At 52.4% G+C, this 24,988-nt stretch overlaps 1 protein-coding gene across 2 annotated transcripts in view; it reads left to right on the forward strand.

Annotated features, from left to right (window-relative positions):
* Sufu (SUFU negative regulator of hedgehog signaling) overlaps window positions 1–17,846 on the forward strand; it is a 94,941-nt gene extending 77,095 nt beyond the window's left edge. For both annotated transcript variants that reach the window (XM_021650382.2, XM_021650389.2), the window contains exons 9-12: window positions 1,418–1,552; window positions 3,438–3,576; window positions 12,430–12,498; window positions 14,845–17,846. In XM_021650382.2, the coding sequence (XP_021506057.1) occupies window positions 1,418–1,552; window positions 3,438–3,576; window positions 12,430–12,498; window positions 14,845–14,934 (433 nt within the window). In that variant the 3' untranslated portion in view covers window positions 14,935–17,846. The remainder of the gene's footprint in view (window positions 1–1,417; window positions 1,553–3,437; window positions 3,577–12,429; window positions 12,499–14,844) is intronic.
* The last annotated feature ends 7,142 nt before the right edge of the window (window positions 17,847–24,988 follow it).

Here is a 24,988-nt window from a genome sequence, read left to right on the forward strand (position 1 = left end):
TTTGGGAACCACAGGAAGGGCTGCCTTGGTGACAGAGGAGTCATCTGGGGGTGGGTCCTGGGAGGAACAGGTCAGCAGGAGCTGAGCTGTCCAGCACCTGGGGAGGGGCGGGCTGAGCCTCTGCCTTGCTTCCAGTGCTGACCGCAGGCTTGCCCTGGGGAGGGTCCTGCCTGTCAGGTGCCTTATGGCATATGAGCCCTTGTGCTCACCCTACATTTATAAGATGAAGCCTGCTCCTGTGTGGCTGTCCAGCCCCTGCCTGCTGCTTGAATTATTTAAAAACAAAAATGACTGCTCCTCCCCTAGTATTTTGATGGACACTTGAAGAATTATTCTGGGTTTCATAGCCCAGACCAGAATCCCGCCTTTTGCATGGAATCAGTGGATGACCCTCTTCTCTTGGGCTAGATTTGAAAGGCCAGTGAGGACAGCTGAGTGTGAAAAGCAAAAATTAGATGACAAGGCACCCAGCAGTGTGCCAGCTGTGAGAGAAGCTGTTTGCTGGGAATCTGACTGGATGGGTCATGAGGGACAGTGACAGTTTAGTGGGGCCAAGGTCACTGCCAGGAGGTGTGGTGTATGCCACCACATACATACACTGTACACACACCACATACATACACACATCACACCACATACATACACTATACACACATCACATACATACACTACACACACCCACCATATATACACATCATACCACATACACATACCCACCACATACACACACCACATCATACCACATACACATACACACAAACACACATAATCACATTACATCATACACATATATATGCCACACACATACACACCACACCAGTGATGCTCACTGACTTCACCCACCTCTGACTGTCTCCTAAGGGCCCAGCATTCACCCCTCAGCAAGGATTGTGCTACTCCCAGTTATCACTCACATGACTGCCTTGCCTGGCCCTGTGCAAGGGTGGGCTTGTTCAGAACCCTGCCAGGGTCAGCCAGCCTGACCTTGAGCTGCTGTCCCCTGTCACCTTGGCCATCTGAGAGAGCTTCCAGGCAGGAAAAGGAAGTCTCTTTAGAGCGCCTGTAGATTTCCTGGGCAAAACAAGCCACTGTGCTGTGCGCTTTTGTGTGTTGTTGGCCAAAGATGTGGGCTCTAGAACCTGAGCGACTTCAGATCAGGTGCCAGCCCCGCCTCTTCACTGGCTGTGCAGCCTGGGCACGAAGCTGAGTCCCTCAGTCCCAGTGTGCCTACCTCATGGGGTGTCAGGAGGGTAGCCAGCCAGTGAGAAGTGCCTGGCACCGTGCTGGCCCTTGGCTGGTGCACAGCGAAGGTGGCTGTTACTGCAGTTAACAGGCACCATAGTTGCTAACCAGCAACTCTGCCAGAAAGTCCCATTTGCTCCTCTCCGTGCTTTTCCCCTTGCGCTTCGCTTTGCAGGAGCCGCAAGGACAGCTTGGGAAGCGACAGCTCCTCGGCCGTTATCCCCCGTGAGCTGATCCGCACACGGCAGCTGGAGAGCGTGCACCTGAAGTTTAACCAGGAGTCAGGGGCCCTCATCCCTCTCTGCCTAAGGTGAGCCGGAACAGTCCTCAGAACCTCCACAGCGTGGCTTCCCCAGCACAGCTTCTCAAAAGCCATTTTAACCCGACAGGTGTCTGTGGGCAGTTGATGCCCAAGCAGAACCGAGGGCTGGAGGTGGAAGAGAGCCACTCAGGCAGCTCTGTCCTGGGCCTGCATGGGAAACTGGGGGCTTTGGGACTCCATGTGTCTGGTCTCCATGTTTGGGTCTCTGCAGTGTCTTTCCCATCCAAGCCTCTGGGCAGTACAAGTGGTTGAGAAGTCTTCAAGCAAAGCAGCAAGACCAGATGACCCTGCAGTTTGTTCCTAGGGAGAGACTGTTCTGCATCTCTTAACCTAGAGCAATGACAGCCCCAGGCACAGAGCACCCACACACACACATACACACACACACACTGGTCTGTCCTCTGGGTTGGCTGTGTATTTATTTATTTATTTGGTTGGTTGGTTGGTTGGTTGGTTTATTGAGGCAGGGTCTCACTTTGTAGCACTAGCTGGCCTTGAACTCACAGAGGGCCTGCCTCTGAGGGCTTAGATTAAAGGAGTGTACCTACACCTGGCTCTTTTATCAACTGGTTCTCTGAGAAGTTTCAAAGTCAGACTCTGGGGACTGGATACTGAGAACTCTCATTTATCCAGGAAGCATCCTTCAGCCACGCCCCTTTGGGAGGTCCAGTGACCAAGAGAGTCTGGGACAGCCCTGCCATCTCATAAGCTGGGTCATGGGGCAGTCCTACTGAGCTATCAGGAGTGGGAAGGTTCTGACAAGTTGGGCTGTCCTTCCTCTTGCTGGATGCTTTTCCCATGCAAGATGCTTAGTTCTTTACAAAATCCAGTGACCAGCCAACCCAGTGGACTCCTTGAGGGACCAGAAGCCCAGCTCTGTCTCTCCGGCTGCTGTGAGACTCAACGCCTGCCCTGTGGCCAGGACTCAGCTCAGTTCAGAACACTGCACAAGGCTGGATCTCTTGCAGCTGGCCGCCTCCAGACCCTTTTGAATTCCATCCTCACTTTGCTAGCCTAGGAAGGAACAAAAATCCCTCTAAACTTGAGGGGACAGTAACAAGGAAAAAGGAATTGCATGGTTTGAACCCTGTCCACAAACCTAAGAGCCAGAAGTGGCAGGGGGAGGAGGGAGTTAAGAGTTTAGCCAGCCTTAGCCAACTGCCCTGGGCAGCAGGGCAAAGGTAGCAAGTGGTCTGAGTGAACAGGACCTCCCAGGGCCGGCACCAGACTCCAGCTCTTTCTTCCTAGCAACTTCTTGGGCACAGGCATGGGCTTTCAGTCTGGGGAAGGGTTAATCCGAAGCAACCTGAGAATGCAGTGAGCAGGTTTTGCCTCCCTCAGTGGTGGCGTGCCTCTCCTTTGGCTGCCACTGCCTGCCCTTCCTCCACATGTATGTCCAGACTGGGGGCTAGTGGTGACTTCTTTCAGTGACCCTGCTCAGCTTCAGATTTCTCTGGTTTTGCATTTTTAAATCGCCTCTAGAATAACTGCTTAAATGTTACAGGAAAGCCCAGAACAAATGGAAGATTTTACATGGGCACAGAAGTATTTTACTGGGGACACAAGGCACCGGGCATGCTGTCACCTTCCTTCTCTGGCCTCAGTGTTCTCACCTTCCCTGAGGTTCTTTGAGCACTGATCTGGTGTGTCCCCTGCTGGGAGCACTTTGGGAGGATGCCTTCAGAGGACTGGTGGTGGTGGCCTTTCACTGATGTGCTGCAGTGAACACCACGTTTGGTTAAAGTCCCCTGTGGGTGGGCAGATGGGCCCTCCGGAGGGCGCTGGCCTCAGGGAACACTGCTGTGTAGCCCCAGCACCTCGGCTAGGTGTTCCTGGGCCCAGATTCCCACTGTCTCCGTGTTCACATCCCTAGGGGCAGACTCCTGCATGGCCGGCACTTTACCTACAAGAGTATCACAGGTGACATGGCCATCACGTTTGTGTCCACGGGAGTGGAAGGCGCCTTTGCCACAGAGGAGCACCCTTATGCAGCTCACGGACCCTGGTTGCAAGTGAGAAGCACCCTTTCTTCCTTTTTTTTTTTTTTTTTTCCTTCAACTCTTCCCTTGCCGCTTGCCTTCCCTCCCAGGACAGCTCCTATGGCACCCATCCTGAGCTGGGGGCTGCCTCTTGGATGCAGAGCCTGAGCTCTGTGTATGGTTATGAGTGCTACTGCTGTCATCACAGATCTCCAGTGACTATATGGAAACCTCACCAGAATTTATAGGAAGTGAACTCTGTGACCAGAGTGGGCAGGTCACAGCAGCCAGAGCTCCCTGCTGACCAGTCAGTTGTTCCCTCTTGCTCCTGATGGAAACCATTGAGCAGAACCTGATGGCTTGTCCAGAGCATTCTGTTCTTCTGCTCTTCTTGGAGCAAAGATCATAGCTGATGTCAAGCATAATACTTGGGGCTAAGAGCCTCTTTCCAATGCTGCTCTGCCCAAGTCTCTAAGGGGTCATTAGCCTGGTCCACCATACTTTGGCTTTGGACTGTGTTTTGGAGTAGGGAAAAGGCAATTTACTTACCTTCTACGAGAAGGTCAAGAAAGGGAATCAGTGAATTGGGCACAGTGGCACACACATGTAATCCCAGCACTCTGGGAGGCAGAAGCAGGTAGATCTCTATGAGTTCGAGGAGACCACCCTGGGCTACAAAGCCAGGGCTACACAGAGAAACCCTGTCTTTGTTTGTTTGGTTTTAAGATTTATTTATTCACTATGTATACAGTGCTCTGTCTGCTTGTACACCTGCACGCCAGAAGAGGGCACCAGATCTCACTATAGATGGTTGTGAGCCACCATGTGGTCTCTGGGAATTGAACTCAGGACCTTTGGAACATCAGCCAGTGCTCCTAACCTCTGAGCCATCTCCCCAGCCCCTAAGGGGGCTTTGTCTTAGGAAGGAAGGGAGGGAGGGAAGGAGGAAGGAAGGAAGGAAGGAAGGAAGGAAGGAAGGAAGGAAGGAAGGAAGGAAGGAAGGAAGGAAGGAAGGAAACAGACTGGGCCAGATGTGTTGACACACACCCTTGATCCCAGCACTTGGGAGGCAGAGGCAGGAGATCTCTATGAATCTGAGGCCAGCCTGCTCTACATAGAGAGTTCCAGGTCAGCTAGGGCTACAAAGTGAGATCCTGTCTTTAAAAAAGAAAAAGGAAAGAAAAGAAAGGGATTCAAAGGGGCTGGGGAAAGAGAATCTGACCTACATCCAAAGATAACCAAGCTTTGTCTGTGATGTGTTAGAGAAAGCTTGGGGGAATTACAGGAAAAAGAGAATTACACTGGCTTTGTGGATAACCCAGTCTGGGGTCTTCACTATTCTTAATCTCGGTATGTTTTTGTCTGCTTGTGTCTGCTTGCAGCTGATGCCCTCCTCCCTCAGAGCAACCTCCTCCCTGCCCACCACCAAAGTCCTAACCCTTAATTAAAACAAACAGCAAGCAAAGGATGCCAACCACTCTTCTCAGACTAAGCCCAGAGGTAGAAATGGAAGCTAGTGCTTTAGGGATATTGTGTTCCATAAATTATCTTGCCTTTTTCCACTGCTGTTATTACATTGTTTCATAACAAAATTACTTTGAACCATAAAGTTATAAATACATTTTAAAAGTCCCACTTGGTAACATTAGATTTCTGTCTGTGTGGTGTTGGTAGTTACTGTAGCAAAAGCTCTGAAGTGTAACATTTGAAATGAACCCAGCACAAGTGGAAAAGGCCTCCCACATCCTCACTCCCACCCCTAGCCATGTCCTAGGCTGCCATCCTTGTCTGACACCCAGAAGACACAATTCTCTTCCCATAGACAGAACGTATAAAGGTGGGAGGTAGTGACCCCTCAGGAGACCCCAGCCACAGAGTCCATGGATCATTATTTCAGTAAGTGATGCAATGCCAGCAGGTCTTCGCCAAAGTGCCCTCTCAGGTCCTGTGTGTGTGCACTGGCAGTCCAAGCACATTCTGAGGAGGAAATTAGGGACTGGAGTCTCCCTAGACTAAAGAAGAGTGTCTGCCTCTTTTTTTTCTTTCTTTCTTTCTTTCTTTCTTTCTTTCTTTCTTTCTTTCTTTCTTTCTGTCATCCTTTTTAGGACATCTTCCTGTGAAAGGGCTGAGATGGTCAGCATCTCTGATTTTCAGCTGCTCAGAAACCTGGGCCCCCAGAAGATCCAGCAGCTGTCTGGCAGCCCCTCAGTCTTTTGGAAGGAAGTCTCCTGCACCCTACCCAATTACCAAGTTCCTAATCCCCTATCTGTTTGTGTTCCCACTGTTGGCACTACCCCCCCCAAACACATACATACACACACACACACACACACACACACACAGCCTCTCAATGAGTTGGGACCTTCAGCACTCGCTGACTCCCAGCACTTGGGTCCCCTCCCATGGGCTGTTGCCTGGGGAACCAGGGAGCAGTGGGAACAAGTAGCTGGCCTCGGCATGTTTCAATCAAGTTGCTGTGCTAGGAGCTGCTTAATCAAAGGCCTGTTATGGGCTCATTAGTGTGGTCCACCACGGGCTGGCCCTCAGGAGAGCCCTGGGAAGCCTGGCTCGGATCCCGCCCTCCAGGCACGCACCCTTGATCACCAAGGGGTTTCTCAGGCTCTTTGCAGGGAGCCCTGGGAAACTCTCCATCTGACCTGCCCCAGCCAGCTGGGTTCTCAGAGTGAAGCCAACACCCACATCAGCCGTCCTCCCCTCCTGAGAGCATCAGCGTTTTCTGCCTCTGACCGCTAGCCTGACTTTCCCTTTAGGTCTTACCTCTGTGGTCACAGGCAGTCCCCAGGCTTGTGGGAACTTGGCTGGTAATGACTTGTGGGACTCTAGGTGGCCTCTCAAGGGCCGACTGTCTCCCCAGGAGTCTGTAGGACTCCTGAAACCTGGGGATCCACTCAAAGTCACAGATCAAGCCTCACTATGCCAAAGGGCCCAGGCCTGTTTGGAGGGAGAACTCCACACGCAGAGACCTGCGCCTGCTCTTTACAAGCTCCTGGCATTCCCGGGTCTGGGGTGCCTCCTTGAGCAGGAGGCAGATGAATGCAGCAGGCATAGGATGCGGAGAGACACAGCCTTCTGTCCTTTAGCTGCTGCTTGAACCAGCCCGTGTGAGTCACAGCTGAAGTGAGAGGGCCAGGGAGACTGTCTTGCATCAGCCTTCAGCAGCCTTCGAAACACTCACTCCCAGCCCTAGCACCTTGTTCTGGCTGCCAGCCCAGGCTGCTTATCTCTTAGGGAAAGGCAAGGCAAAGGCATCCACCCTCCCTGAGCTGGGAAAGGAAGACTGAAAGGAAAAGGGGAAGGTTAGGGAGCCAGAGCCCTTTTTCCAGAGCTGGTGGAATGGCCTCAGACAAGCTTCCACACCTACGTCATCCTGGGCTGCCACCTGGTCCCCTGCTTCCCACCACCTCAGGGGCACCCAGCTATGGGGGAGTCAGGAACAATGGCACTGAGGAGGAAGGCAGTGGAAACTCCCACACTAGGGGCTGCTGCAGAGGAATCCTCTCTCCAGAGCAGAGACTGGCCTCATCCACCTGCTTTATGTCACTGTTACGATCATAGAGTCTGTAAGTACAGAGCTTCATGAGGAGGTCTTCAGACCCTGGAACAGGCCTGCCAACATCCTCCCCTGCCCCTAGCACCCCTTCACTGGGAGCTGGGAGCTGTGGATGCTTCTTCCTAAGACCTGTTGACCCTGAGCTGTCAGTCTTGCAAGCAGAGCCCCACCCAGAGCCCAGTCAGTTCTGTCATCAGTTCTTAGCCAGGGCAATGTGAAGGAGAGAAGCTTCAGTCCCAGAGGTCACAGAGAGGTCATATGACCAAACATGAGATTATTTTTTTTAGGCCCTGCAATGCTTTCTCAGCTGTGTGGTGTCTGACAGCTCACCCAGGTGGCGCCCGTAGTCCCAGCCACTCCCTAGCCCAATAGGAGGCCCTGACTTGGGAGAAGATACCTCACAGCTGTTCTGAGTGGGAAACCTCTGCTGAACTCTGCCTCAGCCCAGGAACAGGCTCCCCAGATTCCTTCAGCCAAGGCCCTGCATTCTTCTGTCCCCATGCACCCCTTTGGATGCTGTGTAAAAGGCGACCTGGGAGCCCCTAGCCCAGGCCCTGGCACTCCCTTTCTCCTACTGGTGGGCCTGGCTATACCTGCCTCCTTTGGACACCTTGGCTTGGGCTGTCTCAAGACCTCATTGTCCAGTCCTGTTTCTGAAATTCCCTGCTGTGTCAACAGAGCAGGAGTCTGAGCCTGTTTCTGGCCACCAAAGCCAACTTCTCACCACCCACCCAGAACAGGAAATGAGTGAGTGCCCTCACTGCTCACAAGCTCATGCCTCTGGCCCTCCCAGCACGGGAGTGGGGAGTATCTGCAGACTGTCTTCTGGCCTTTGTCTGCCTGTGCTGGGGGAAAGGGGAACAGCAGGCAGGAGTCCTTCTAGTCCCTGCCCCACTGCGATCATGGGTGCCAGAGCTGCGCCTTGGCAGGCCCTAGGCCCTGCCTCTGTAGAGAGCACATGTCCTTCCTGCAGAAAAGGAAAGGGAGGGAAAGAAAGCCAAACTTGCTGGGAAGCAGAACAACGTGTCAACACAAGGAGCAAACAAGGCCCAAGACAAAGTGTGGATTGTCATCGTACCGAGGGGAAGGAATGGGCCCTGTCAGCCACTCAGAAATCTGGTGACCGCAGACCTTGGAATGAGTGTCAGCCCTGTAGCAGTCCAGCCCCTGCCTGCAGCACAGCCGGGCCTGCCCAGGGCAGGCACCAACAAAAGATCACTTTTCAGGTTCCTTTCTGGAACTTGCTGGAGCCTGGAGAATTGAGAGGTTGTTGACAGTCCTTTCTTACCACCAATGAGCCATGTTGTTCGGCTGCGCCGTGCTCGCCCTGTGACGTGAGCCCACTGGAGTGAGCCACGAGCCTGGACTCAACCTTCTCCAGCTGACGGTGTCCTCAGTCAGTCGAGCAGGGGTAGAGCTGCAGCCACCAACTGTTGTGTACCCTATCTCGGTCCTCCTCCTCTTGGGGCCTCTTCCTCTCTTGGGGGCACCCGGTGAAAATGCAGGTATTTTGCATTGCCTGAGGTAGACTGTTCTGGAGAGCATGTAGCCCAGCATCGCCTCGTTCTCCAGAGCCCTCTAGGGGAACGTGTTGCTCAGATTGGACCAGGGGCTCTTCCTCTCCAAGGAGAGGGTGTCTTCCTCCATGGCTATTTGTGCATGGACCTCAGCGTTTTGTCCCGGTTCTTAGTGCATGCAAGCACAGTGGCCTGCAGTGATCAATGTGATGATTAGTCAGTGTATGTGACACTCTTTCCTGGGCTAGAGGAACTGTTAAAATGTGTGAGTTCAGAGTGAGGTGTACTGGTGCAGGCCTTTAATCCCAGTGGCTTGGGAGGCAGAGACAAGCAGATCTCTGTGAATTTGAGACCAGCCCGGCTGACGGTGGAAGTTCCAGAACAGCCAGGACTAACAGAGATACTCTGCCTCAAACCATTGAAGCGGTGCATAGCATGCCTTCCTTTTCAGCCAGCCAGCACACTGCTTTGGTTTGTTGTGAGCAGCTGTGTTTGTGGTACTCAGGCTCCAGCCCTGTTGAAATGAGAAGATAGACAGACTCCTGGCGAGGTTGAGGGTGCTGTTCTCTGGGCCACTGGTAAGCGCTACCACCATCACCCCCATCAGAAAAGGTTAGCCCTGAGCACGCACACCTGTAGAGTTGGCGCACCTTCCCCAAATAGGGAAAGAGCACGCGCCATCCACACCAGGCAGGCTCTGTCCTCAGCACCCAGTCATCTGCGCAGTGAGAACTGGAGTTGTCACCCTTGCAAGCCCGTCACAGGACTCAGCGAAGAGAACCGGGCAGCGCTTAGCGCTGATTGTGATTGGCCATTTTCGCTGTTTCGGTCCTCCACGTTCCTATTATTATTGTGGCAGAGGCTGTCCACTCTAAGGGGACAGGGAGCTCTAAGCCCTAGACGCGCACAGGCTTTTCCCACAGTGGCATCACAAGGGCGAGTCTGTTCCCAGTGAGCGCTCCCAGGAGCTACTCCATCAGAGCTGTCTATCTCCAGGATCCTGTTGATAAGATCTGTTAACATTCTCAGCTCCAGCTCTGAAATATACAAAGAACAGGGCCTGTTTGTTCAGTCCAGGCTTCTAAGGTTTAATTCCCAAAGGAAATTAAATCAGGTGCCTGGAGCTATGACAGTCTGTCGTGTTTCTCCGCAGAGAATGTCACCCTTAATATTATGTGGATCTCATGTATAATTTTTCCCCCTTTAATTCTTTTTAAAACAATGTGGTTTCTAGCAGAAACCAGCAAATCATCAAAAGTGAAAATGAAAGAACAGCTAACATTTGTCCCCATTTTAGGGTCTTGTCACCCCCTCCCCCAGCCGAGTACAAAATGAAGTCCACACACAGATGGTGCCATGTTTGGTGGCAGCTCTGCTGAAAGCCTCCATAACTCACCAGTTCCAGACCTTTGACAGAGGGCCTGGCTTAGGACCTGACTGTTGGTGGCCTCACCTTTCCTGTTGTAGAAAAACACCCTTGGGAGTGTCCTTGGGTGGCCGCTGACCTTGGAAGCCCTCCCCCACCCCCACTGCATCTTACTCCAGCCCTACAGTCCCAGACCTATTTACCATTCTCATAAAGCCCCTCCCTCCAGATTATTTGTGGGTTAGAAAGGAACCCCGCCTGGCCAGGACAGGAGTCATTGTAATATAACTGGGTTTGAGGTATGCTTGTGTTTGTGCTAGCCTTTTCAGAGATGGCAACAAGCCCCGGAAATGCCAAAAATATGAATGTGACTTTATATTACTCAAGCTGGACTGGTGATAAGCAGTGGAGAGACTCAGCTTGGAGGAGGGGGCCGATGGGATAAGAGGAGGAAGGCTAGGTGTGACTGGATGTGGCTGAGGACCAGAAAGCGCCAGACAGGCTGGAAAGAGCCAACCAACCCCCTCTGGGGATCTTGCAGGAGGAAAAGGAATGAGTACCTTGGGTGGACACTCCCCTGGACACTGTTGGCGCTCTCTCCTGCTGGTGCTCTCCCTTCCTCCCTCCTTGTCTCCCTCATTCCTGGTCAGAGCTGTTTGCTCCTGTTTGGGGAAGGCAGGTCCTGTTCCTCTAGGGAGCTGCTGGCTGAGTGGGAAATAGGCTTGCTTGTCCTAAAAGAATGAATATATGAGTCAGTGTCCTCCACCTCAGTGTCTGAGGCATCAAGTTTCAGGCCAAGACATGACGGCTGGGATATGATCTTGCCTTGGCCCCATAGGGTAGGTGCTATAACCTCCCTGTGCCTCAGTTTCCCCATCTGGAAAGAGAAGGTGGGAAGAGTCAGCATGGCATGTGGTACATCAGAGGTTTTCCTTCTCGCTTGTCACCACCATGCCATCAGCTTCCCATCCATCTTGCAAGCCCCTTTGGCTCGCCTTGCTCTGCATCTTCCTTTGACACTTCACTTTGTCTCTTGGAAACTTCTGCTCTTACAGAGTGAGCAACTCCCAAGGGAGATTTAATGGTGTTTTCTCAAGTTTTTGATTCCCAACCTTCTGAAGGGAAGGGTTTCCCTCACTTTGGTTTACACCTTTTTGCTGTCCTCCTCCTGTGCTCTGCAGTCTGCCCCACACTAGTGGAGAGGCCCTGTGGATAAAGGCAGGGAGGATGGAGTAGGAAGGGCCAGGATCCCCAAGAAGAGTGTGGAGGAGCCTGGCCAGCTCAGCTGCCTGGGAGAGCCAGCAGCTGAGAAAATGACTTGACAGAGCTCTGAGTTGCTGTGGACCTTTCCACTGCCTGAGAAAACTTGCCAAGGCATAAGGATGGTGAGGATTCCAGCCAAACAGTGGGGCTAGATGGTCTGAGACACCAGAGCCTGTGGGTAACAGGCATCAGAACAGAAGAGCAGAGTGGGGGGGGGTGGAAGACCCAGAGAAGAGGTGTCTCCAGTCTAGAAGAGCATGGCTGCTGACTGGGGCCTGCAGGGATGGTCTGAGAGATGATCCTGCAGCTGGAGAGGGAAGCTGAGAGTCCCGTGCCCCTCTGTGAAGAGACAGGCACTCATCTTCCAAGTTCTCTAGCTCAGTTGTTTTTTTTTTTTTTTTCCTGGTTGTTACCTGCTCTCCCCCTCCCCCAGGGGTAGGGATGGGACCCAGGACTTTGCACATGTTAGGCTTGTGCTCCTCCAGTGGGGTGCATCTAAGTCCCACACAGGATTTGCATTCCCTAGTCAAACAGATTCCTTCTGTCCTGCATGGCTGGGAGAAGGGGGTGGGGACATGTGAGCCTGATCAAGCAAGGACCGGCAAGAGCTCTCCCATGGCCTTTGGCTTTCCTGTCCCTCTCTGTAGCCCTGGAGCTTCTAGAAGACCAGACAGCTCAAAGAGGTGGGCTTCCAGCTCCCTTCCGAGGCCAGCACTGCCCACCTTCCCAAGGTCACTCCTTTCTCCACTAACCCCGCCCCACCTCTCTGCCCTTCTCTAGCCAGTATTACAAGTAGGTGGTGGTGAGCCGGGCATGGTGGCACACGCCTGTAAGCCCAGCACTCAGGGAGGCAGAGGCAGGCGGATCTCTGTGGATTCAAGGCCAGCATGGTCTGCAAAGAGAGTCCAGGACAGCCAAGGCCACACAGAGAAACCTTGTCTTGAAAACAAACAAACAAAAAACAAGCAGGGGATGGTGAGAGGCATTGAGAGTGTACAGTTCTGCCTCACCCCACCAAGCAACAAGTACTACCCTCTGTCCCTAGAGCCAGTCAATGGTTCCTCCCTTCTCCATAGCTCAAAGAAACATCCCTAGCTTGGCAGATGGCAAAAAGACATATGTTATTTTATTTTTTTAAATAAAAACCCACCTTTTGCTTTCTTTCCCAGATTCTGTTGACAGAAGAGTTTGTAGAAAAGATGTTGGAGGACTTAGAAGATCTGACTTCTCCAGAAGAAGTAAGCCTGTTTGATTTCTCAGTTGTAGAGGGGGCCTGGGCTGAAGAACGTGGGCCTGTGCATATTTGTACACTTGTGTGTATGTGTGTAGGGGCGCGTGCATGCACGTGTTCACACGTCTGTGGGCTCTTTTCTGAAGTACAGGGATGATCTGGAGAAGAGCCCCTGAGAACGTCAAATGACTTATTTTTCTTCTGTTTCCCAAACCACCCCTGCCCCGCCCCCACCCCTGTGAGGACACCCAGCAGACTGTCTGAATTGCCAGCTCTTGTGAACCTCATTGAAGCAGCAGCCAGGGCCTTCAGGCTAGAGTTCTCCCCAGCCCCTGCCGTTCCCTGGCAGGTTCTGAACAGAAAGCCCATGTCTGCTGCCAGAGAACATTCCACTGGGGAGTTCTAGTGGGCAGAGGGGACTCCTGCTCTTGCCTTGGGCCACCCAAGAGCCACACTCCTTCCTTCTTCAGCCAGAGCTTGCCTCTCTCAGCCTCTTCCTGGCTAGCTCAGAGCCTGAGGAAGTCAGGCCAGGTGGGGTGAGGCCTCCCCTTGGCTCCTTCTCTGGGGTACAGGAATGGAGTCCATAATCCCTTTTGTTTTTCTTCCTTGTTCCTGGCCTCCTCGTTTACAGGGACTTACCTCATCCTGGAAAGTCCCTTCTCCTTCTCTTGCCTCCTGTAACAGCACCCAGGCAGCAGGCAGGCAAGCCTTCCTGGCCCCAGTGTTCCATGGGATAGTGGGACGTTAGCAAGCTTCCCAGGCCTCTGAGGAACCTTCTGGCCCTCCCCTGCCTGTGGCAGAGACTGACCCTTCCCTCCCTCTGCCCTAACGTGCTTGAGGCAAAGAGAGCTCCCTTACCTCCCAGGGGCCAGGCAGGAGCCTCCAGGCTCTCCCAGGGCCACACAAGCCCTGCTGTTTAAGAAGTTGAGGAAAAAGACTCAGGGTACTCCTCAGAGCTCGTATCTAGCTCCCAATAGAGCCATGTCTTGGCTGCCCCCATGCCAGGGATCCAGCTTGATCAATTCACTCATTTACATATTTCAAGGTTATCAAGCACATGATCTGTGCCAGCCAGTCACCCCTACAAGTCACTGCCTCAGAGGCCTAGCTCCCCCATTCAGTCAGGCCAAAGCCAGCTGCCCAGAAGTGCTTCCGGAGAGGTCTTGTCACACTGCAATGGCATTATGCCAAGCTGCTGCTTTGAGCTTGGGTGTTGAGTGGGCGGGAGGGGGATAGTCCAGGCAAGAGAGACAGGAGCCAAGGGGAGCGTAGGAAAGTAGGTCACTAAAAATGATTTCTTCTTTTTTTCCTTTCCTGTCCAGAGGCTATCCCCACACCCTGCCCCAGCCTCCACTTTGTCCTGGGTCTAGAGCTCCCTAAGAGAGGGAGGGCAGAGGGAGCCAGGCAGGAAGTGTCAGTCTGTTCCCCTCCAGCTCTCCAGGCAGGCTGGAACATGATTCTCTCCTCCTCTCCCTGGCCCTGACTTGCAGCCTAGCCCCGAGACAACAGGAGTTATCAGAGCTCCTGCACTAACCCCAAGTCAGTGAGAATTGATTGAGCACCAGCTGTGTGCTAGGCTACTTGCAAGGTTCTAGAACACAGAAGGAATAAGAAGCCAGCCGCAACCCCTCTCCCAAGCAGAAGAGCCAGGTAAGGGAGAGAAAGAAAACACCATTGATTTCTAACTTGGAAGACCTTGGCTCTCCTCTGGAACCACTAGACAAAGAACCCTGGGAAGCAGGGGGAAGGGGGAGCAGGTAGCAGAGAATTTCTTCTCCCGAGAATACTCAAACCTCCTTCATCCTGTACTTCCTATCCCGGCACCGTCCCGCTTGGGATCTGATTTGGGGCTGAACAGCCTCCTTCCTTGTGGACCCTTTGACAAATCTATGGTTCCAGACTCTCCCACACTAGCCTCAGAAAGAGAGTCAAAGACGGTGACAGGCCTCTTCCCTGTAATGTCTACTCCCTCCTGGTCCCCCATCCTCCAGCCCCAGGGCCTCAGGGAGCAGATTCCTTACATGCTTGTGGCTGGAGGCAGAACCAAGGAAATGAGCAGGAGGGCAGTCTACACAGTCCAAGAACTAGGGGGCATGCCTTCTCCAACCTGATGAGTTACTGGCAGTGCAAGAGGAAAGGAGCAACTGGATGAGCCACACGCGCTTGCATGCACACACGCGCTCGCACGCACGCACACACGTGCACACACGCACACACACACACACATGCCCTGGGTCTAGGATTTGAGAGGTCCCCAGCAGCCTAGGGACAGAGTCTGGGCCAGTGTGCAGCTCTCTCTGGGCACTGTCCTGGAAGAAGGCAGCTAACCATTCTGTGCTTGCTCCCTCCACAGTTTAAACTTCCCAAAGAGTACAGCTGGCCTGAAAAGAAGCTCAAAGTGTCCATCCTCCCCGACGTGGTGTTCGACAGTCCACTGCACTAGCCTGGGCCCTGCAGGGGCCGAGAGGAGCTCAGTTGTGCCCAGTGATTTCAGTGTGACAGCTTGTGAGGAGACTCCCACGAATAAAAGGACAAGAGTGAGGGTGACTGCAGAGTGCCACACCCACCGCAGGCCCCGCCTCACCTCCGGCTCAGGGGCCTCGCTGCCAGCTGCCAAGCCCATGTGACCAGGCCCCTGTCCTTCATGCCAGTGATGGAGTAAGGCTGCACCTGCAAACCCTCCCCACCCGCCCACTGCTGCCACAGGGTTAACTGGTGTGCTCCTGGGAGAGGCACCGCCACACAGCCTGGGGTACAGAGCACACTTGCGGATGCACTGCCTGGTTCAGCCTCAGCTTTTGCTCAGTCAGGCTGCTCCAGCCTGCGGAACGATGGCTCTGGTCACGATTACTTTTTCCTTCCTTAGTATGTGTGGAAACCGGATGGTGTTTTTATTGCTCAGCAAAGACGGTCCAGAGCTGTGTATATAGTGATTTTTAAACAGGACTTCTTCCTTGATGAACTTCACCATTCCCTTAGACAGGAGTCTGGGAGCTCTGCCTGAGAAGGTGCTTGGTGCTGCCTGTCAGCTCTGGGCCCTGGAAGGAGCCCGGGAGCAGCTGACACACACCCACGCAGTGTTGGGTTCAGATTTGCTGGGACCTGGAAGGGGTGCCGCTGCCTTCCGAGTCAATCAGACGTGTCCAAGGCTCTGGAGACTTTAGCACTCAGGGACGCCGTGGCCCTAGCTATGTCTTCCAGTCTTTTTCTACCCAACCACGCCTGCCGAGGAGAGGGTGAAGCCCATAGCCTCCCCCTCCTGCTACCCAGGGCCTTCAGCTCTTTGATTCCCCCCCCCCGCCCCCGTCATAGCCTACTTGGGCTGTAGGGGTCTAGCTTATGAAAAAATGAAAAATCAACCTCTCCCCAGCCCCTCCCTTTGATTTTGCTGACACTGCTCTCTGGCCCTCCATTTTTTTCTACATCTATTTTTTTACTCATCTTTCATCCTTGTCTTTTCCTTCTGGGGGGCCTCATTCTCTCAAACTCAGAACTGCCGATCTGCCTGTCTTCCAGGAGCCACCCTGTCTCTGATCACCTTTGGGGGAGCTGTTTCCCACATCTGACCTGGGATTGGCAAGCCCCTTTCCTGCACTCTTGCCTTCCACTCTAGGTCTGATGTTCTTTGTTCATTCTTTAAGTTCAGATCTCTCCAAAGGAAAGACATTTTGTCTGTCAGGGACCTTGCAAGAGCTCCCCTGCTCTGTGTGCCCCCACCAGGGCACCCCAGGAGGTCCACAGGTGTACAGCCTTCTGCAGGCTGGTCCCACCAAAGAGCTGCCTCCAGGGGCCTTGAAGGCCCTGGCTGGGGTCTCGAAGAAGCAGAAATTAGCCTTTCAAAGAATGACTCAGTCTGCTCCTTTCTGCATATCCAGGTCTAAGATGTTAATTCCAAGGCCAGCACTTGGAGGCAGACTCATCTGGAGCGTGAGAAAGGCTGGCTGCAGCCCCCAGCAGCCAAGATGCAAGCCTGTCTGGAGCACACGCCATGCTGCCCTGACTTTTCCACAAGGACACTTCCAAGCCCACCTTTAAAGCTTTTGCCTTCTCAAAGTTTATGGGCCAAGAGATGCTTACACTTTGCCTCCATCCCTTGCCATCTTGACCAGTGTCCCCTCCCTAACTCTCCCTGGAGACATGCCTAAGGGGATCCCTGCTTGCATTCTGCCCTACGTTCATTTGCCCGGTGTGAGGCTGAGAATGCGTGCTGTGAGCTAAGTGTTGTCCTTAGCATGTGAAACTCCTGGTCAACAGCTTGCCCTAGGCCTGCAAGGTCTTTGCAGATGATGCTTGTCCCCACCTTCTTGGTGGCCCCTGCCTTGGGGAGCAGGGAATGGCAGGTAAGCTCCAGATAGCCACCAGCCCTGAGGTGTCTCCTGCCCCCATCCTGTCAGGAACCTCAGGAATGTCTAAAATCCTGCTGGGACCAGGACCCCGTCAGTCCTCAGAGTGCAGTGGCTCTAGTAGTAGGGCTGGTCTCAGCCTGATCTGACCAGGCCTCCTTCCAAAGGGATCTCAGGGAAGAGGTTCACCATTAAGCCGCTGGCTGGAGAGAAGAGCCGCCAACATCTGATGGAGCAAGACTGACCTTACCGTGACAAGCGATGGGCGCTCTCCGTGGGGCCTCTCTTTTTCTCTCTGCAGCCCTCTGGGGGCTGATAGCCCGTCACAGGGAGGGGCTCAGGGGTCTTCCCCCCATCTTCCACAGACTTCCTCCAACCTTTCCCCATCCTTCAACCTTCCAGGTCCACAGGACTAGAGTTTCTGAAAGGAAAGGGCTCGAACTTGTTAACTAAAGCTTCCCGGGGCCTGTGTGGGCTGCAGAGGGTGGTGGTCCCAGCTGCCATGCTGGGGACACAGTGTTCCTCTTCTTCCAAGAGTGACAGCTGCGAAGGGCCTGTGGAGGCCTTAAGGAGTCTAAAAGGGCTAGGACCCCTGCACTCCAGACGCTGGGTCCTGGGACTGAGTTTTGAGATTGAGAGCAGGGAGACCCTGAAGTTCGGAGCCCCTATGGGGCAGATGAGCAGAAAACTCCCTGAACTGTATTTTTTTAACCTGGTCTTCCCTCTCTGGCATCCATGGTCTTGGTGTCAGGTGAGGTGTCCGGGTCCCTGTTACAAGTCAGGAGCCCTGTACGGAGACCCCTTCTTTTGTACAAAGATCTGAATGCTGCAATGAACAGACGTTTGTACATTTTTATATTAGTTTTTAATGTCAGTGGCGACTCAGTTCCTGAGGCTACAGCTGGCTCAGGACTTTTGTAAGAAATTTTGAGTGACTCACTTAGATTTTGTTCCTACTTGCCCCTCTTCCTCTGTGTAATCTAAGTGCATTAAACATATCTGCGGACCTGTCTGGGTACGTGCCTCTTTCCGGCATGCTAGGATGTGGAAGTGCAATGAATGATCCTGAGGAGTGCCCAGGTGCTAAGCAGGTACTCTGCCACTAAGACTCACTCACTCACTCACACACACACACACACACACAGCCCTCCTTTATAGGCCTTGTTTTCCTAAGGTCAAAGGAGGTTGGGGCTGGGCAATAGGTGGGTGGCATCTTCTCTGTTTTCCTTCCTTATTTGGGTTTTGGTTGGTGCTGCCACCGCTGCTGCTGCTGCTGCTGCTGCTGCTGCTGCTCGTTGGTTGGTTGGTTGGTTGGTTGGTTGGTTGGTTGGTTGGTTGGTTTTTCAAGACGGGATAGCCTTGAGCTCACAGAGGTCCGCCTGTTTCTGCCTTTAATCTGCTGGGGTTAAAGGCGCGTGGCACTACTTCCAGCTGGCTTGTGTGTTTGTTTGAGAGGGTCTCAGCCTGTAGCCCAAGCTGGCCTTGACGTCACCGCCTTCGGCCTCCCAAGTGCCAGAATTACAAGTATGATGTGCCAGCACACCCCTGGCTGTTGCCTCCTCTTCTACACACTCTCATCAGTAGCACTTTGCCCTTGGTTCCAGAGGGGCCCAAAGGTGAGAAAGGCACCTTCCTCCCCTCCAGTTCTGTGAGTCTTTGTGCTCCCTTACAGCTAGCCCCTCTCCAAGGGCCTGGGGCTGTGCTTGGGTCTGGGAATCTCAGAGCCAGGCGACACAGGCCAGCTCCTCCTAGGAACACCCAAGCTAGGCAAGGCTGGCGGTGTGCCATCTTCCCTGGGCTGCCCAACGGCATCTGCCCTTGGAGGCCCCTTTTCAAGGGAGGCCAGCGCTGGGGGAAGGGAGGAAGCAGCCTAGGTGTGGCCCTGTCAGCATTCGAGGCGAAGGATTCTTGGAACACTTGAAACCACCTGGGGCCTTCCACATTCTTTCCCTTCCTGCTAGGCCTAGTTTTCTGTCCTATCAAGTGACAGGGCCTTTCTCCTGATCTTCAGGATGGGCTGGTAGCACTCAGGGGACTACACCAGGACTAGTGACAGGTCTTGAGATGGTCTTGAGGCAGAGGGGATTTCAGCTCCCATACAGAGGCTCTTACAGCTCCTTTCTCATTTTCTGTGACCTCTAACTGTCTGGGGGCCTTCCAAAGAAAGAAGTCAGTGTCCATCTTGCCCCTGTGACCTCCTCCTGAACTCTAGGAACAGCTGGCACCTGAGCAATGGAGTAGGTCCTGCCTGGACCCTTGGTCCCCACAGTGCCCAGGACAAGAGAACAAGTGGGAGGGTCTGAAGCCAAATTGACATGCCCAGAGTACTCCAGGTCATGCCCCCCTCCTCTACTCACCCTCCTCACCTAACTGACCAGGAAAGCTCAGGAGTCAGGGACGATCTTGCCCCAAAGGGCACAGAACAGGGAGGTCTGTGGGAGACAGTATCAGGCCAAGGTTGTGCTGAAAGACAAGGGCATTCTGGAAACCTGGTCTCTAGAGCAGAAACCTCAATTTAAAGACTTAAGGACAGAGATCTGCCGCGTGGTCTTTAACATCTCCCCTAGGAAGACCTGGACATTTCTGTGGACATCTATTCTGCCTCTTCTGGGTCCTGTGGTGAGGGCAGCTGCTGCAGTACTGTGGGCCTGAGGAGCCCAAGGGATTTGCCAAACTGGCCCAACCACAAGGGAATGCAAGCTAGAAGTGACTGCCCCGGGGCCTGCCAGGTTTTGAGGCAGCTGCAGGCACTGAGAGGGAGGGAGGGAGGGAGGCCTGGGAGGGTGGGTGGGGTGAGGGTGTGATTTGCTGAGCAGGACTAAGCGGTGGGTTCCCAGCCTACAATGGCAGGTCAGGATGTGGTCTGGGAGGGGCAGCCCTTCTGGGGGCACACAGTGAACCTGAGCCAGTCCTCTGCTGACTCAGGAAGCCTAGGAGAGGCTAGCGAGATGTTCCTGCTGCCAAGCCTGATGACCTGAGTTGGAATACCCCCAACCTACGGTAGAAAGAGAGAACTGACACCCCCAAGTAATCCTCTCACCTCCGTATGGGCACCGTGGTGTGTGTGTGCATGCACACATAAGCAATGTAGGATGATTTTTGGAGAGCGGTTGTTTTGAGACAGGGTTTCTCCAGATCGTTTTGCTATGCCTCGAGCCCACAATGTAGGCCAGGCCGGCCTCAGACTCACAGAGATCCAGCTGCCTCAACTTCCTTCTGAGTGCTGGAATTAAATGCACTACCATGCCCAGCACACACACAAATATTTAAATATATATTTAATTATTTAGTTAATATATATGTTGTTTACTTAATTATATATTTTATATATATGTTGATTTAATATATATGTTGATGTCTGGGAGAGTTAAGGGCAGACAGAAGGTGGAAAGCCCCTGATTGCTGTTGGACACTCTAGTGAATATAGCTGAGCAATGTGGGGCGAAGGCTACTTTGAGGGGATTTTAATTAGGGTGGTAGTCTTTTTGAAGCAGGGGGGTCAAGGACAACCCACTGTTTCTGTGGCTTGCCCATCCCACTCACACCCACCCTCGTCTCAGCAGAGGCCTTAGGGCAGGGAGCTAGGTGGCAATCCTGTCGACAACCCAGCACAGTTACATTTGTGAATGCCTTTAATTCCAACACTTGGGAGGGAGAGGCAGGCAGATTTTAGGTCAGCCTGGTCTACATGGTGCATTTCAGGCCAGCCACCAGAGCCTACATGGTGAGATCCTGGTTTTTTGTTTTTTGTTTGTTTGTTTAGCTGGGGGAGCCAGCAACATGGCTCCGTTGCCACCAAGCCTGACAACCTGAATTTGATTTCGGGGCCCCACATGGTGGAAGAAGGTCAACCCTGCAAGTTGCCTCTGACCTCTGTGTGCCTGCTGTGCTATGCTTACACATGTTCCAGCTGGCATCTAACTTAAGTCATGCATTCACCCCTACACACAACTTAGGTCCTCGGCAAGCACTCTTTACCGCTTAGCCATCACTGCTCCGCCCCAGGAGATTTTTTTTTTTTTTTTTTTTTTTTTGTACTGGAAATTATCAGCGGTTTGTATGTCAGGATTTTTATATGCCAAGAAGTGGACACAGGCCTGGAGTGAGGGTAAGACAGAAGGACGTAGCACCGCAAGGAAGCACAGTGAGAGACTCTGTGGCGGGCTAGGTCGACTAGCCTGAGCCTCAGTGTCTTCCTCTGCAATGGGTGCATCACTAAGTTCTTACAGGGACTGTGGGCAACATACCTGAGGCTGTTTGGCTGAATTTGCTGTTTGTTTGTTTGTTTGTTTGTTTGTTTGTTTGTTTTTGAGACAGGGAATCAGTACGTTGCTCTAGGTGTCCTGTGTAGACAAAGCTGGCTTCTAACAAAGAAATCTGACTGCCTCTGGCTCCAGAAAGCTGCTATCAAAGGCACATCTGGCCTGTCTTTGCCATCCGCTAAAGCATTCAGGCCAGTCTGCTGAAACCATATATGAACAGATAAAGAGACATAGACATGTAGATAAATATCGTCTATATAGGTAGATATTTGGCTTTTATTTTGAGTGTATAGGCACTTTGCCTGTATTTCTGTATGTGAAATGTGCCTAGTGCTCACAGAAGTCAGAAGAGGTCAGAAGAGGACATGAGATTTCCTAGAACTGGAGTTATAGCTGGCTATGCGCGACCCCATGGGTGCTGGGAACTGAAGAGCCTCTGCAGAGCAACAGGCGTTCTCAACTGCAGAGGCATGTCTCCAGCCCCAATTATTTTTTGTTTGTTTGTTCGTTTGTTTGTTTGTTTTTGAGGCAGGGCTTCTCTGTGTAGCCTTGGCTCTCCTGAACCCGCTTTGTAGACCAGGCTAGCCTTGAACTCAGAGGTCCACCTGCCTCTGCCTCCCAGAGTGCTGGGAAGCCCCACTATTTTTGAAAGGTAGATTACACAGGCTGGATGCCATACTACATGCCAGCAATCCATCACTTGGGAGGTGAAAATAGGATCAGGAGTTTGAGGCCAGCCTGGGCTACATGAGGCCCCGTCTCAAACAAGCAAGCATGCAAACAAACAAAAACGGGATGTACATGTTCGTGGAGATACATGGTGTGAAGAAATCAGGAGACTGAGGGGTGCATTTTAAATAGGTCAGGGAAAGCCTGAGGCATAGCTGATATTTGAAGAAGAGGTCTCTGTGGCAGGAATAAGTGAGCTAGAGAAGCCTCTGGGAGGAGAACGGGTCAGGCAAGGGAAGAGCATGCAAAGACGTGACACAGGCGTGTTTGAGGAACCGCAGGGAAGCGGGTGCCTGGAACTGAATGAGGTGCTTGGCCAGCTACACAGAGGCCAGGTTGTTTAGGTTCTTCAAGGCAGTTGTAACACCCTGGATTTGGATTTTTATCTGGGCAGCCACCGGAAGAGCCTGAGCGGAGGAGTGACAATCTGACATTTATTGTTCATCTTATTTAGAGACAAGATCTAGGTTACCCCAGCTAGATTCTGAAATTTGGCTCAGCATCCACTTGGCTCAGTTTCCCTTTGCCGGGATCACAGGAGGGTGCTACTCTGCCTGCTTTGTTTGGTTTTCGAGAAGCGCTCTGTCCTGGTTAACAGTCAATTTGACAGGATCTGGGTTCACCTGGAAGGCAAGGCCCTGGGCACGCGCAGTAGGGATTGCCTAGGTTAGGTTAGCCTGTAGGCCTGACAGTCAGGGGTTATCGAAAGGAGATTGTCTGAGAAGGAAGACCCACCTAACTCCATCGCATGGGCCACATCCTAGGCTAAAAAGAACCAAACAGAACATGTATCTCCCTGACTGGGAGCAGGGTGACCTCCTCCAGCTACCATGGCTTCCTCACTGCAGTGGACTGTATCCTAGAACCGTGAGCCAAAATAAACCCTTGCTTCTTTTCTTTTGGGGGGGGTTGGGAGGGCCAAGGGGTTGAGACAGGGTTTCTCTGAGTAGCCCTGGCTGTCCTGGAACTCACAGAGATATGTTTGCCTCTGCCTCTAAGTGCTGAGATTAAAGACCTTCATCACCACCCCCTGCTAAACCCTTCTTTAAACTGCTTTGTCAGGTATTTGGTTCGGACAGCAAGAGTAATAGGAAGGCAGGGACTTATGTTGCCTGGGCTAGTCTCCAAGTTGTGAGTTCAAATGTTCCTCTTACCTCAACCTTCTGAGCGTTACCACAAATTTTTGTCACAGCACGTGACTGCCAAGTCTTTTATTAGTTTTTAATTCTTTTTTTTTAAGATTGATTTTTACTGGGTGGTGGTACACACCTTTAATCCCAGCACTTGGAAGGCAGAGACCAGCCAGGCTACCAGCCAGGACAGACAAGGGCTACACAGAGAATGTCTCAGAAAAACAAAATAGCCAGGTGGTGGCACACAGCTTTAATCCCAGCACTTGGGAGGGGGAGGCAGAGGCAGGCGAATCTCTGGTTCAGAGCCAGCCTGTTGTACACAGCAAGAGAAATCCTGTCTTGAAAAAAAAAAAAACCCAACCAACTGACCAACCAAAAAGGCATGTAGAAAGCTGGTATACTTGTGGTGATTTGAAACTGAAGAGAAAAATCTAGCTGGTGCTCACTGAGCGGGTGGGTAGTGAAAGGTAGAAGCGCTGGGTTGTGTCTCTCATATGTGGCTGGGGGATGGCTTAAGGGGTTACCTGTCCCGGGAGCTGCAGGAGGGGACATGGGAGCAGGAACCAGTTGCACGGGGAAAGAACGAGCAGCTAAGCATCTAACATGTGGGCTCAGGGCACCTGTAAGAAACATGGCAGTGAGCTCTGGATCCACAGGCTCGACAGTCTGGACAATCTGGACAGTCTGGAGATACTCACTCAGGAGATCGGCACACCAGGAAAGGCCTAGGAGTCAAGGAGGGTGGAGAGCTGGACTCTCAGAACTATCCACATCTCCAGCTTGGGAATTACTGCATTGAGAAGTTAGAAGAGGAAGAAACAGAAGAGTCTAATGTCTTCCAAATGAGAAGAATCCTTTAGACTGACTCTCCAGAGGTCATTGATGAGATGCACCGTCCACTGTCCACTTGCTTTTAGCAAACACAGCTTAGAAGCCATCTTTGTTTAGTCAGACATGAACTACCTCAAGTGTCCCCTTGTCCCCCAAAGGAGGATGGCAGAGTACTAAGGACTTGTGCCGTCGTCGGTCCTCGAGAGATCGGACTCGGTGCACACTGAACTGGGTTGGGAACTTAGTTCTACAATTTAAAATAATCTCTGACATTCATCCATCTAGTACTTACTTCCCACTGAGCCTGCACATAGAGGTGCCTACTCCGTGTTGCCATTAGCTCTCTGAGCCGATCACATATAACTTAGAAAATGCCGCTACGAGAACAGAATGCTCCTTGATTCTCCCGTTCTTACTCAGTGGCCTCTCAGTAAATTGTTTCTTGTTGAGGCCCACATTCTGGGAGTCATTTCAAAACGGTTTCAAGCCAGGCCTGCTGGCACAAGCTTGTTTACTCTTCAGGAGGTCGAGGCAGGAGGATTATAAGTTCAAGGCCAGGCTGGGCTACAAATCAAGGTTAAAGTCAGGCTGGGAAACTTAATGAGGCCCTGTCCACCCTTGCACCCCTATAAAAAAAAGAAAAAAAAAAAGATACCTGTGAGTATAGATCAGTGATGTTGCACTTTCCTGATATCCCAGTGGGAGTGAGCCCCTGGGCCTAACGCACCCAGCAGCAGAAAAAGATGGTCATTACACACCTCCATGTGTTCATGAGTTATCACATTAGACACTGTGAGTATCGCCTTGGTCCAGGTTTCTGTTGCTGTACTGAAACATCTGACCAAAAGCAGCTTGGGGAAGGAAGGGTTTATCACCCAGGGAAGTCAAGACAGAAACTCAAGGAAGAACTTGGAGTAGGAACAGACACAGAAGCCATGGAGGGGAGCTGCTTCCTGGTGTGCTCAGCTTCCCTACAGAACCCAGGACCACCAGCCCAGGGATGGCACCTCTGCTCTGAGCTGGGCCCTGCCATATCTTCATCAGCCAAGAAAATGCCTCACAGGTTTGCCTGAGGGCCACTCTGGAGGGGGCATTTTCTCAAAGCGTTTCCCTCTTTCAAAGTGGCTCTAGCTTATGTCAAGTTGACATAAAACTAGTTAGCATAACTATGTACAAACATATGTTTTAATTAATACTTT

This window comes from Meriones unguiculatus, chromosome 1 (assembly GCF_030254825.1).
Source record: "Meriones unguiculatus strain TT.TT164.6M chromosome 1, Bangor_MerUng_6.1, whole genome shotgun sequence".
NCBI lineage: Eukaryota > Metazoa > Chordata > Mammalia > Rodentia > Muridae > Meriones > Meriones unguiculatus.